We start from the raw sequence: 14,732 nt of genomic DNA, 5'->3' as shown, positions 1-14,732 counted from the left end.
ATCAAAAACCCCCAAAACTAACCATGAGGGTACAAATTCAGGGATTCTACCAAGAACCAAATAATGAACCTGAACTCCCTTTAACAGTAGTCTCCTTTATAGCCAAATTATTTCTCATTATAGGGCTACTGGTCTGATGATGATTCTTGTGGGAGCTTGTTCCCTATCTTGCACAAATATCTGAGCATTCATTTAAGAGTTGCCTGAAAACTGGCCACAGAAATTCTCATTAAAGATGAGGTAATCTCACCTTTCCTTCAACTCCAACACCACAGTCAGCCTCCTGAATCATGCTAACATCATTCCCTCCATCACCTGCAGGGCAGAGCACAAACAAAACTGGGAGTTAAGCAACAGGGGCAACCTGCAACCCCACCAAAGTCATTTGCACCACACTGGAATATTATAAGAAACACTTAACCCAGTCAACAAAGGCAAGATTTTAAACAGAAATTATTAACTTAAGCTCTTAAGTTTTTTTTTAATAGACCCCCAGATCAGTGATTGAAGTATCTCACTTGCAGGTGGTACCATTACATCTACAATGCTGAAACACAGCTCAGATTAACAGTGGCACTTGACATGATCAGGTCCAAGCTCTGCTTTGCAAAGATGCCACCTGAAAGGGTGATGAGAAGTCTCCACGTGCAAAATTTCGATCATTTTCTCTATGGCCCCGCAAAACCACCGCTCCCTAAATCAGCATTTCCAGGGGGTGTGAGACGATGTGAGACTGCTCACTCAGAGAAGAAAAGGCAGCTGCCGTTGTGTGTGGCTGTCCCTGGCTGTCACTCACCCACGGCACAGGTGAGCTTGCCCGTCCTCTCCTGCAGCAGCCGCACGATCTGCGCCTTCTGCGTGGGCGCGCAGCGGCAGCACACCACGGCGGGGCACTGGCACGCCAGCTCCATGAACTCGTACTCGTAGTACTTCAGGCACACCTGGGTTACACACAGCACACACCTGGGTTACACCTGCTCTGCGGGCACCAGCCTTCCTCCAGCCTGGGCTCTGCAGCTGGCCCTACTGATGCCTTGAGAGGCTGTCTAGAACAGAGGCTAGACAGTAGGGATTTCATAAATAAAACTATAAATAAACCAAATAAATGCTTTAATAAAGTAGGGATTTATTAAAAGGCCTTCAAAGGATACACCTTGGGCAGTATGAGAGCCTGGCTGTGGTTCCACCAAAGATGGACCCAAGATGGACCCTGAGTCATGAGTTCTCATACTTTTATAAGTTTTGGTTAATTTCCACACTGGGGTTAATTGTCCATTTCCAGCTCCAGGTTAAGCAGTCCCATCCTCCCACACTGCTCTCCCTCAGTTCCCTGTTGTTTGTACTTTTTGGGCCTGGAGCTGCAATGGAATCTTGGTTCTGGGGCTGGAAAAGGATTGTTTGGCTGAACTGTGAGGAGAACTTGCTAACAATTTATATGGAGTTCAGAGTTACATACCAGCGCAGTACAGAATGTGGAAAACATAAAAGCTAACACTTGAGGCATCAGTACCTCCAGCGAGTCCCCCGAGATGACCAGGGCACAGTCGTGCTTGCGGCGGAAGGCGTTCAGCTCCAGGTGGGCTTCTCCTCGGTTTGTCACCTGGGGGAGGATGGAACTGAGCAAGGTGTGCTCCACTGGGGTGAGAAAACAGCAGAGAGTCCCAGAGGGAACACAAGTGACACAGCCAGGACAGGCAGCACACTGAGTTAGGGCATGCAGTCACAGAAACAAAAACTCAGGGTAGAAAGCTGGGGCAAAAGAATAAAAATACCCTGCTGGAAAACAGTTGTGATCTCACAGCCCTCCTGTGCCAGAGTCTGGGCCCCTCAGGACAGGGTCTGTGGGTGTAACTCACCAGTCTGAATATATGGATGTCCTGTGTCCGTGTCACCAGATGAGCGTTCTTGGCTGTACACGTGGCTGTCTCCAGCTTATCCCCTGTCAGCATCCACACCTAAAATCCAAACATTTCACGTGTTAAGTGAAGCTTAACAACCACGTCTGCAGGACCTCTGCAAGTACCACCTGCCCCTTCAGGCTTGTAAAAGGCCTGTTAAAATACATGTACAAATTATTCTCCTAAAAAAACCCTATTTTAAAACACGCAAGAAAATTCCCACACGTGAAAGAAAGCAAAGCTCTTACACAGGCTGAGACACAAAGGAAGTTACAAACTCTGGGTAACATTTTTCCCACCTGCAATATTTCAAGATTCTGCTGATAAACCCACAAAATGCAACTAAAAAAAAAATGTGTATTTGTGTGTTAATGTGTCCCTCCCCGGCCATTTCTCAACCGGGCCCTGCTGCAGAAAGATCCCTCCTGGCCCAGCCTGAAATGTGGATGATGCAACTGGGGTTAGCTCAGTGCTGATGTGTACGTCTGGAACACACTAACTTGGTTGAGGGGTTTTTTTTTAGATTTTTTTTTTTTTTTAAAATCTACACTGCTTCTTTTATTTTGTGCTGGTGAGGGGAGGGAGTTAAAAAGCAATGTCAGCAGCAATGGCTGGGAATTTCTTCTCCAGTGTAAATATATCACAGTGAGTTTGGCTTTTTCCACTGGTGTTTTTATTCTTTCAAGACACTGCCCAAGAATATTTAATGAAAAATAAAAAAACCTTAAGAAAATCCCAAAACATCAACCAAAAAAAAAAAAAAAAAAACCCACACAAAGACTCATTCATTTGTTAAATAATCTGAAGTTGGAAAGAGATTGACTCTTAACAAGATGGTCCCTGTCATGAACTGCAAGAGCCCCTCCACTCTGGATTTACTGCTCACATGCACACCCTGATGAACACTGCAGTGCACGGGGTGCTCAGCACATCCCACACCTCCACTCCAGCTCCAGCCAAGGTGAGAGAAAGGGAAGCAGGAAAACCCTTCGGAGTTGGGCCAGGACTCCAGCATCACTGAGGAGCTCAGATTCCCCTGCTCTCACTTCTCTGCTGAAGTCTCTGCTGTTCACAGGGGTGGCCCCAAACAAAAAGCACTTTTGGAAGCTCATCCCAAGTACTGAATTCCCTGTCCTACCTCAGCCCCCAAAACACAGCCCTGCTTTGCATTCACAGCACGGCTTCAGATTTTTGCTCACTTTGCAACTTAAAGCAGAGAAACCACAACCAGGACCTTTCACCTACTTTTCTTACCCAAATCTGAATGTTTAATCCATTTTTTTCCCCTTTTGCAAGCCTGACAATTTTTTCAGAGAGAGAACCTTACACAGGCACCACAGCAGCTCCCTCACTGCTGAGCACAGCTCAGGCTGTAGGTGTGGAGTCACAGATGCCCAGAAAGCTGGAAAAAAATAAATCCAGTCTCTGATTCTCTTGGCTCAGACTCCCCTCTAGTGGCTACTGAAATGTGGATATCCACAGCTCCAAGCCCAGCACGGGGGTTCAAGCACCACAAAGCAAACACAGCCCCAAACCTGCCTTGTTTCATCCACTCCCTGAAAGAGGAACTGCCCCAAAATCTCCTGTTGGATCCCCCCTCATGCCCACACCATTCCTTTCTGTGCTGGAGGAGCCAGAGCATGTGAGGGGACAAAAAGCACAAGAGGTGCCACACTCATGTGTTAAGATTTACCACCTGCACCACATTCTCTTCCCAAAGTGATATTTAAAACCCTCACGGGGCTCCCCAACTTTTAATTTACAGCCCATGGGACAATGCCAGGCGCTCCAGAGGGTCTCAGTGCTCCTGCTGGAGCACCCCTGGCTCAGGCAGACCTTAATGCCAGCGTTCCTCAGCGTCTCCAGCGTGGGCCTGACGTCTGTCTGCAGCTGATCCTCCACGCCAGTGAGACACAGCAGCTCCATCTCCATCTCCAGGCTCTCGATCACCGTGGCCACTTTCAGGGAGCGGTCGTGCACGCTCAGCTTGGCCTGGACGTAGCGTGCCTGGGGACAGAGCACAGCCAGGCTGGCTTTGGGGACAGAGCACAGCCAGGCTGCCTTTGGGGACACAGGGCACAGCCAGGCTGCCTTTGGGGACACAGGGCACAGCCAGGCTGCCTTTGGGGACACAGGGCACAGCCAGGCTGCCTTTGGGGACACAGGGCACAGCCAGGCTGCCTTTGGGGACACATGGCACAGCCAGGCTGGCTTTGGGGACAGAGCACAGCCAGGCTGCCTTTGGGGACACAGGGCACAGCCAGGCTGCCTTTGGGGACACAGGGCACAGCCAGGCTGTCTCTGGGGACACAGGGCTGGCCAGCTCCAGGGGGAGGCAGCCAGCCTCCCTCTGTGGCCTTCCACCTGCTCTAGGGAAAGGTGTCCCCGTGCACAGCTTGGACCCACAGCCTCTTTAAGGCGCCCTCCAACCCAGGCAATTCTGGTTCCATGATTCAGAGGAGGAACCTGCAAGGGCTGGTGAGCTCGAGGTGGAAAGTGCTTCAGGAAGCTGTTGCAGTTTTGTCCCTGGGCAGTCCCAGGTGGGCAGCACAGGGCACACAGAGGCACAGCAGCTGCTGGAGGGGCACCTGCAGAGCCTGGCAGCTCCCTGCCACCACAGGAACACTTCCAGAAACAATGGCACCACAGAACCCCAAGCAGCTGCACCACATTCCTGCATTAAGTGAACAGTTCCCCCTCCCATTCTGGATGAGCCAGGCAGTGCCCTGGACAGAGACCCAAAGCCTACATGTGAAGCCCATGTTGCCAGGGAGCTGCCTGGTTTATATTCTGGTTATTCAGGATTCAGGAACTGCTTGGGAGGGTCTTCTCTGGGATAAACACTTCATACCTATCACTTGAAAAGCAACTTTGATAAAAACAATACCAAGACATTTCAGAATAACGATTCTAGCAGAGAATTGGGAGGTAAGAGGCAGCATTATCACAAGAGTTTTGTGAGAATCACTTCAGTGCTGGTTTGTTTAAAAACAAGGGAAAAAATGAAATAAAAACTTACTTCAAAGTCTTGATACTGCTCTTCTGTCAGAGACTTCTTGGCCACGACAAGAACCCTGAGGCCTTCCCGAGCCATGTTACCACACTGCAAAGAAGGATCCCATTGTAAACCAGAAACTGCACTGAAATGATTTATGCACAGCAGTGTGGAGATGGCAGTGTAAGATAGCAGGTTAAGAAAATACCCATCCCATTTGAGCAACCCCAGTGAGTCTACAATACCTGATAAAGTGCATGATAAACTCGAGAGGAAGGAGGGGATCTGCAGTGGTTTGTGACCTAGCCCAGTGATCAGGAAGAAAAATGTCCTCTCTGCTACACCAGGGGGGCAAAAACAACCCCACTGATTAGATTTTCTCTGTGTCCAAGTAAAAGGGCACAAGCCTGTGATTTGTAGACTTCACATCTTTGGCAACCAACTCTTTAAAATAAGACCAAGACATTATTACTTCTCTGAACACCAGAGAACCAGTAAGTGAAGCTACTTTTGAGGATGCCCCTGGATCCCTGGCAGTGCCCAAGGCCAGGCTGGACAGGGCTGGGAGCACCCTGGGACACTGGAAGGTGTCCCTGCCATGGCAGGAGGTGCAATGGGATGAGATTCAAGGTCCCTCCCAACCCAACCCCTTCTGGGATTCTATGAACCCTGTGCCACCATTACTGCTAACCTGACAAACACACCCCAGCACAAAGCTGCCAAATGCAGTTTTGAAATCAGACCCTTCAGGCTGAAACAGATTCAAACACAGACTCAAGCCCAGAACAAATCTGGTGAGTGTCAATCACTTTGAGCCAAACCCATTTTATTCACAGGACTTATTCTACATTAAACACTCTGAACTCGCCACTGACACCCTTGTCCCTGTGGATGAGGACTGATCCAAGGAACTGCCAGGATCAGAACCTTTTGGATTGCAGACATTCAGCAGTGAGTTAGATATTACGCCCTGCAGCAGTGGCCTGGAGCAGAGCAGCCCAGCCCAGCCCTCCCGTACCTCCTCCTCCAGCCAGTCGTTGTACTGCACGATGCCAGCCATCACCACGTCTGCCCCCTTCATGTAGAACGTGATCTCTCCTGTGGATTCATCCTGCAGACACAGCACAGCAGTCTCAGCTGGGGCAGCACTCACAGATCTGGGGGGCCCACAAAGTGAGCCATGAATTCTCAGCACAGCAGGGACAGAACTGTCTGCTCTGGGGCAGGTGAAGGGCCACCAGCTCAGCTTCGTGTCTGGGGCCAGAAGGAGATGCCTACTCAATTGCAACTCCGCTCCTCACAGCAGGAATTCATGCTTTGGACAAGGGGATCAGCTTTTTAATCAGCATCTCCACACTGACAGCCCCTCCCAGCCCTGCCTGTGCCTCCAGAATAACCTCGAGCCCTCACCTGGAAACCTGACTCCCTGCTCACTGAAACCACAGAACAGATGCACAAAGCTCAGCAGAGTAAAAATCTCTCTGGTTTACCTGCTCTGTTACACCATATGGAATAAGCAGAATTAGAGCTCGTGCTTGCCACAGAAAGCTTAGATTGCTGCCTGCCTTATCTGACACAAGGAGTTTATAGGCTGCAAGCAAAGCATATTTACATTACCACTAATTAAAAGTCCTTTCTAAGCAGGCAGATATGTAAGGAAGCCACAGTTCTGAGTACTACAAGCTCATGGAAACTGTGGCAATTTCCTCAAAGGAGACAAAACTATGAGTAAGGAACAAACTGCTTTTTAAACAAGACAGCCACCAGGATAGGAGGAAAACAAACTTAAAATGCAAAACCAAAAAGCTCAGGAAGGTCTGAAATAAACAGCTGTGAATGAAGGGACCAAAGAACTTTAGGAAGTTTAAGAGAAATGAAAGAAAAGCAAAGTGGACACTTCTTCAAAGTGGACACTTAATATTTGGGTCAGTCTGTTCCACTGTTACAAAAATTAGTGGTGGAGGTTCTCACACATGAATAGGTTAACAGCCCCAGGTTCTGTGGCACTATCACAACAGAGTTTAAATCCACAGCAAAAAAAGAAAAATTGGCAAAATGTAGCACCTGATGTGGACTCTAAAACTGCAAAGAAATAAAGTGCCTTTGCTGAGGAAATGAAGAAGTAGCCAGGGATAATGAAGCTCCTTTGTGACTATCTTTGCCAAGCTCACAGAGATATTCACACGGAAGATGCTCAGAACTGAGCCCAAGTGTGGTTTTCAATGTCCTGGAACATCCAGCCCTCACACAGTGATACACATCCCACATCCCCAGAGGAAAACGGGTGTCACTCTTCCAAAACAACCAGAACCTGCTTAAATAAAACACACCACTTCTGGCAGTAGCCAAAGGTAAAGGTTTATCTATGAAATTATTTGATTAAAGAGTGTCTAACAACATCTCTGTAGGAAACTGAATAAAGACTGCACTTCCCGTGCTGCAGAGCTGGCTTAAGATAGTTTAGATTTTTTGTCCAATATAAATACTGCATCAGCTATCTCCTTGCATTAGTCATTTCCTCTGCCCGAGTTCAGGAGGAGGTTAGTGCGTTCTCAGATCATGGCAAGATCACTCTATAAATCTGCACACAGATTTGCCAGTTATATTGTTTTGGGGAAGCATCTTTTTCCACCACGGTCTGCCTCTGGCCACGGTTCAAAGGCTCCTTTCAATTCCAGATATGACAATAGCACTATCTCTGCTCTACAACAAAGATCATTCCACATGGGTAAGGGGAAAAAAAACAAAGAAAATGAAGAATGGAAAATATTGTGGTCAAACAAACAGGCCTTCTTCAAAGAGGAAGATAAGTCAGTGCACACCATGGTGAGGAGGCTGCTTGGGTACAACAGGATTTCTCAGAACTGAAATAATCAGGTACAGAAATGACAGTTGAGTGCACGGAAACACTCAGATATTGCAAAAATATCCCAAAGCAGGCAACATCTGTGACTTGTTTCCACTATTAACTACTGCTTTATTTACTAGAGGTTGTGTTGAAGGAGATCATTCCTGGGGGCAGAGCAGACAGGATGTGCAGGGAGATGCTGCCTGCAGGGACAGCACTGCTGGGCTGGACACAGGAACTCTGCTCACACTCTGTCCCCAGGCTGGGCAGGAAGCCTGGCAAAATTCTCACAGGGCTCTCAAGAGCACAAAAAATGCAGTTTGTAAGGACAGGCAATACCTGTGCAGGTGAGCAGGAATGTTTCCCTTTGGGTTCTGCTCACTGCAGGGCTGGGTGCAGCTTCATCTCCCTCCCTGGGTGTATTCTCTTCTGGATGCTTCATGCTGCTCTCCCTCCCCTATTTCTGCTTTTTAAACAAGCTGCACAGTTTAGGAGATGCACTGAAAAGGTGAACACCCTTCAAGCTGTGGATCAAACCAAATGGAGTGCCTACACAATCACACATAAATGTTTAATTAAAGCAAATTTTACTTAATAACTATCTATTTATAAATGCCTTTTTTTTTTTTTTTTTTTTTTAAAGGAAATAAAACCCTGCTTGAATATACTATATTGGAATATACAGAAATGTGGCAAAGTAATACCCAGGCAGTCAAGGCCTGCTACTCAACCCTAATTCTGCACAGGGCACACCCAGAGCTGATTTTAGTGGCTTGGAGCAGCTGAATGGCTACAAAATAAAGACAATTCACAGAGAGGGACTAATGCCTCTTTAAAGGTATTTACAGTCAGGATCTAGGCCTGATGTTGCTCCCACTGACCACAAGTGGGAGTTTTGCTAGTTTTGCCTAAAATACAAATGGCAAAGTCTAAACAGAGAAATACAAACTAGAAACCTTTTTATTCCTAGTGGGGGAGAAGATAAATAATAGGGAATTTAAAAGGAATGAACTTCAAATCAAAGAAGGGAAAAGAAAAAGGGGCACTCTTACATTCATGATAAGAAAACTTCAGGGCATTCACTTCTGTTGAGCACAAAACCACAATTTAATGAAGCTCACCCTGGCTTTGAGCCACCTCTTACACCTTTGATAAAATAGCATTTCATCAAAAGCTTGCACTTGCAATAAAAGCAGTGGGGAGGGAGGTTCTTTAATCCTTCCTCTTCTAGTAATAATATTTCTATTCTAGGCCAGGCAAAGATTGCCCAGATAATTTTCATTATAGAAGTAATTAACTTGAAGAATTTACCCTTGCTGCACTGCACTGGATGCACACTGCACTTGTTGCAGGTATCCCCTGCAGCACAAGGTGTTTGTGGGAACACTCAGTGTCTGTTCAATGCACCCTGTGGCTCTCTGAACTCCAGATTTAGCTCAGTGATTGCTCTGTACCAGCTCAGCCTCCAAGCTCCCTTGCCCTGCCATCCCTGCTCTTGGCCACGTGTTCATTTTCCAGAGCCTTCCAAGTGTTCCACCTCGTGCTGCCCAGGGAGGGAGTGCACTGCCTTGCTGATACCCCAGCCCTGGCTGGCTGCCCTGCCGTGCTCTGGTGACAGCTCTGAGCAGGAGGCCAGCCCAGGTGAGCCCCAGGTGTGGCTCACAGGTGTGGCTGTCCCAGATGTGGCTGTCCCCAGCAGCCCTTACCCGCACGATGATGCCCATGCGCTTGCTCTCGTAGGTGAAGGGGAAGATCTGCAGGATGGTGAAGTTGAGGATGTGCCCCCCTGGGCTCCTCAGCTGCACTGAGGACTGGTCTCTGCCCACCAGGGTCAGGCCCACGCTCTCTGTCCACTGCACCAGGGCCACCTGAGAGGAGAAGGGCACGGTGAGAGCTCCTGCCACACCTCCCGAAGGGAGGGATTGCAGGTGGCTGCAGAGAATTCATCAGTCATTAATTCACCAGTCATTAATTCACCAGTCATTAATTCACCAATTTTTTCAATTAATTATTAATAAACAGTGCTATCAAACAGATCCACTGACAAACAGGAGCTCGCTCCATGGCTTTCCCAGTGGCTTTTTCCCCATTCAGACCCTTCCTGGCAGGCTTTGGGCAGCCCAGCCCATGTCTGATGCTGCTTTGGCACTGCCCATGTGTCTGTGGTCACCTCCCTGCCTTTGACTGCCACGTTCCACTGGACACCAGGAATTTCCCCATGGAAAGGGTGCTCAGGCCTCGGCAGGGGCTGCCCAGGGAGGTCTGGGGTGCCCATCCCTGGAGGTGTCCAAGGAATTCCTGGAGGTGGCACTCAGAGCTCTGGGATGGGGACAAGGCGGGCACTGGGCACAGCTGGGGCTCAATGCACTGGGAGGGCTTTTCCAATCTAAATTATTCCATGATTTAATTCCAAAGGACAACCCTCAGCAAGGGGCAGGCACTGGAATCCTCCACCCAGCCCTAGGGAGCCCAAACCTTGTGGGCACATCAGGGAAACCCCTTTACAAACACTTTGTTTTGGAAAGCTATTTCCCAGCTTGCTGTCTGTGAAATTAAGAATTCAAAACAACACACTCACCCTGGATTTACAATTTCAAAGCCAGAGACACTAATGCAGCACATTAAAAATTCATATTAAAAAAAACCCAAACAAAACAAGCTCTGTGGTATTCTCTGTGTGTTCAGTAGTAACAGCTCATCAACAAATTTCAACAATTTTGCAGTGATCAGCAAGACAGCTGAAGGCTGGCTCAGACACTTCTTAGCAGAGAACCATTCTCCCTAAACATTAAAAAAAAAACAAAAAAAAAAAAAAACCCACTCCCCAAAAACCCTCAGATTGTTTAAGGTTTAACTGAACTGAGATGGGCATCATTTGGATTGCAGCCTGTACTATTTCAGGACCTACAAAACTGAGTCCTCTGCAAGCTTTCAGAAGACCAAAGCCTTTCTTTTGCTTCCCTGAGAACACCCCAGCGTGCCCAGCTCAGCTGACACATCCATCTCAGCCTGAGCTTGCTGAGATTTAACTCCAGAAGCTGTCTGGGCAGTAACAGATGGAGCAGCAGCTGACACGAGCCCATCTATCACTGGCCCCCAGAAAGGATCAAGGGATATTTCCCTAAACAGACATGAAATACTGGAAGTGTTTTACAGTGACATTTTCAAAGGCATAAGAGTGCTGGGCACATGGTTGCTGTCGACTTGAAGGTTAATTATCCCTTCTGCCTTTCAGGTTCTGCCTCTACTGCCTCAAGCGACCACAAAAACCTCAGTTAAAAATGAAATTGATTTGGGGAAAAGCACATACAAGAGATACAAATAAAATCAGAACCTGTAAATACTTGCACTGAGTAGAGATTTTATTAATGAATTGATACAATTGGGACTAACTGAAGAAGCTTTTGTGAACTCGGCTCCTTTTCATCCAAAAGCTTAAAAGAGAACCTAAACCAAACTTTTCCTTTCATAAAGTAGTCTTAAATTGTCAGATTACAAAAAAAAAAAAAGTAATTGAGTTGGCTTTGCCTTGAAAGACCTTTAAGTCAATTTGAATCAATATTTGGCTTAATATTAACAAGTTTGTGCAGGCTTACTCACAAAGATTACCACAAATCAAAGGCTCTTTCAAGCTTATCTTTCTCCAAAGTTTCTTCAAGCCATGCTCAGTGCATTAAAGTGTGCAGTCAGATAATCCTCCTAGCAGCCTCCCAGAGCAGAGATGGAGCTTGGCTTTCTAATACTCTGGTTAATAAATAATGATTGGGAATTATTCCCAGCATGATGCTGCGTGACGTTCAGCGTGTGCAGCCCTGGCTGCTCTGCCTGTGCTGGTGAGCAGAGGTACAAACCTCTGCTCCAGCCTGGTGTGTTAAAGATCTCCTCTGCACAGACATCTCCTCCCCTGCCAGCACAGAGGTACACACCTCTGCTCCAGCCTGGTGTGTTAAAGATCTCTGCACAGACACCTCCTCCCCTGCCAGCACAGAGGTACACACCTCTGCTCCAGCCTGGCCTGTTAAAGATCTCTGCACAGACACCTCCTCCCCTGCCAGCACAGAGGTACAAACCTCTGCTCCAGCCTGGTGTGTTAAAGATCTCTGCACAGATATCTCCTCCCCTGCCAGCACAGAGGTACACACCTCTGCTCCAGCCTGGTGTGTTAGAGATCTCTGCACAGACACCTCCTCCCCTGCCAGCACAGAGGTACAAACCTCTGCTCCAGCCTGGTGTGTTAAAGATCTCTGCACAGACACCTCTTCCCTCCTTCCCTGCCAGCATTCACTGCCATCCCATGCAGCTCTGGAAGCCAAGCCTTGTGCAGAGGGACAAATGGATGAGCAGCACGTGGGAGGTGGCACCAGGGGACAGCAGCTCCCATGGCACCAGAAGCACTGACAGCTCTTCTGGCAGTGTCTGGGCACTGGGATGTGCTCCCCAGCCCAGCCCAGCTCCAGGTCAGACAGAACAGGTTTGCTCTGCCCCTGTAAAACTCAAGGTGCTCTCAGCCACAGCAGAAAGATGAGAACTATTCAAGATGCAGAAGTGTATTTACAACTTAGAGGAAGGACAATTAAAAGCAGGCTTGAAATCCCTCTAACACCTTAAAGGGAGTCCATGCTCACTGATGAAGGGAATCAATTTAGTCCCTGCCAGCATCTGCAGCTCCAGCCAGGCCAGGCCTGACACAGATCTGAGCATTTCAAAGCACAGCAGCCCAGCACAGTACCCTCCAACTTTGCTCTCCCTGACAATTAAATTACCCCAGCCACCACTGAAGCGAATATCGACTAATAAATTTCATTCTAAAGAGACAAATTGATCCTTGTGTGCCATGAGCTGCTCTGCAGGGTCCCCTCTGTGTTGCCTAGGCAGGCAGACAGCAGGCAGAGACCAATTGATCCCACACCCTTTCATGTCCTGGCAGCTGCCGCCCTTGTCAGGGTTAAAGACTGTTTGCCCAGGAATCCCAGGCCCTCTTATCTCTGATCAGATTATATCTATTTCATTTCCCCTGTTAGTTACTGTATGGCTACAACTGACAACTGGCTCGCAGAGCCCCAAGGCTGTAACTGATATCTGAATAAAGATACTTCAAGACTTCTAAATGGCAGCGTGCACAGGAAACAAATTTAGGAAATCCTGCTTTCTGTTACAGGAAATGAATCCTATGCCAACTGGTAGAAATTACCCTTGCTGTTAAAGTAAAGAGAATACAAGTTTTTGTACTCATTTCATAAACTGACCTTCCTTGCCATGGCAATATTTTATTGATATAGGATTTCAAAGGCTGGCTTTAACAGCAGTCCCAAGCCATTCCCCTACAGGGAATGTTATTTAACAGCATTACTCCCTTCTCAAGGGCTCCACTTGTGTAGCTCCTGCATTTTGTACCATCTAGGATGACATACAGAGCACGGCTAAATAATATTTGTATATCCAAGACCTACAGACAAGATTTCCTCAGTGCAGCAAAGCATATCTGATTTCTGAACCTGCTGTAATTCTCTACTTAAGATATCACAAGAAAGGAAAAAAGAATTTAAACAATAATCTTGGAAGGATTAGTTATCATGCTATAGTAAAACAAATAAACAATATCCCCTGGGTATTTCAGACAAATTGCTGTGTAAATATTTTAAAGACAGAACAGTATAAAGAGTAAAAATAAAACAAAAAATCACTGACTTCACTGTATACCACAGTATATATGTAAATAAACAGAAATCTGTGCAAAAATAGCCTGTAAATGCTTTAGGAGAAAAAAAAACAACTTAGATGCAGATCACAAAAATGACCATCTGGAAATCATTCAGAACTCGTTTCAGTGCAAAGGCAGTTGCTTTCTGTACTTCTGTACTGCCTTTGCAGGGGACAGCACCCCTGCCCCAGCCCGTGTGGGACAGGACACCCACACCCTGCCCAGGGAGGAGGTGCTGCTGGCACCTCACCGACCCAGCCGTGCAGGGGGCACAGCAGAAACGCAGCCTTTGGGTAAGGCACAGAAGAAAATTTATATATATGAATACATATGAAACAAATGAATTGCCTGCTTTGGGAGAAAAACACTACAGGGAATATTCTGAATGTATGTAAATGTGCAAACCAGCTCTGTGCCAGTCTTTCAGCAGCACAACAGCCCCAAAATCCTCACTCAGCTGGGCTTCCAACGAGCGCACTGAATTCCATGCAAAGCTTTTCTTAAAAATTAGGCAAGCCAGCTTCTCTTCTGATGGCAAAGGTGGGAAGGTTATTATCAGAGGCAAAGCTGGTTTGTCTGAGGCAGTACATGGAAGAGCCCTTTGAATGTAGTCAAAAGGGTGATTTGATCTCACACCATCAGTGGGATTCTCAAACTTCAGTGTCTCTCCAGCACAGAGCAAATGCAATTGTACTAATTAACAGAAAGCAAAATGTGCTGCTTTTGTTGCACTAAAAGGTGTATAGAAGAAGCACAACCAATATATGAAACCACATTTTATTCCTCCTGTCTTTGTCACAGAACTATAATTATATTTCCCAGATTTTGCAGGGGGTGGCAAACAGCACTTAAACTGTAAGTGCTGCATTGAACCTGATCTCCTAAATGCTCCTAAAAGTCTCCAGTGAGTGTCTGGAGAGCTCCAAAGCTTCTCCCCCCTGTGCCACCTGCACAGCTCTGGCTGCACTGGGTGCTGGCAGAGAATGGCAGGGCCCAGCTTTGCTCTCCAATAATCCTGTGCACTTCACTCCCTCCCCAGAACTGCCCTGGGCACTGGCTCTGCCCACCTGCCCGTGGGATGTGCCATGGTGATTTACAGTGATTTCCAGCTTTTCCCTGCTCTGGAAGGTCACACACCTCGCAGAGCTGAGCTGAGGGAGCATTCCAACCCTCTTCCACAAGCTGTCCTCCCCCAGACAAGATAAGATTGCTCATAACTTACCAAACGTGGTCAAAGGGATTCCTAGAGTTGAAATGAAAAATATACCCAGGACGATATCTGAATAAAGA

General features: G+C 47.3%; 1 protein-coding gene across 1 annotated transcript in view; it reads right to left on the bottom strand.

The window, feature by feature from the left end:
- ATP9A (ATPase phospholipid transporting 9A (putative)) overlaps positions 1-14,732 on the bottom strand; it is a 50,447-nt gene that overhangs the window by 10,201 nt on the left and 25,514 nt on the right. Inside the window, exons 15-22 of the mRNA XM_041478499.1 lie at positions 9,448-9,609; positions 5,912-6,004; positions 4,918-5,001; positions 3,735-3,905; positions 1,857-1,955; positions 1,511-1,600; positions 797-941; positions 251-315 (exon numbers count right to left, since the gene is read on the bottom strand). Coding sequence (XP_041334433.1) covers positions 251-315; positions 797-941; positions 1,511-1,600; positions 1,857-1,955; positions 3,735-3,905; positions 4,918-5,001; positions 5,912-6,004; positions 9,448-9,609 — 909 coding nt within the window. The remainder of the gene's footprint in view (positions 1-250; positions 316-796; positions 942-1,510; positions 1,601-1,856; positions 1,956-3,734; positions 3,906-4,917; positions 5,002-5,911; positions 6,005-9,447; positions 9,610-14,732) is intronic.

This window comes from Pyrgilauda ruficollis, unplaced genomic scaffold (assembly GCF_017590135.1).
Source record: "Pyrgilauda ruficollis isolate IOZ18807 unplaced genomic scaffold, ASM1759013v1 scaffold45, whole genome shotgun sequence".
Classification (NCBI taxonomy): Eukaryota; Metazoa; Chordata; class Aves; order Passeriformes; family Passeridae; genus Pyrgilauda; species Pyrgilauda ruficollis.
This window is presented reverse-complemented; position numbering and strand designations above follow the sequence as displayed.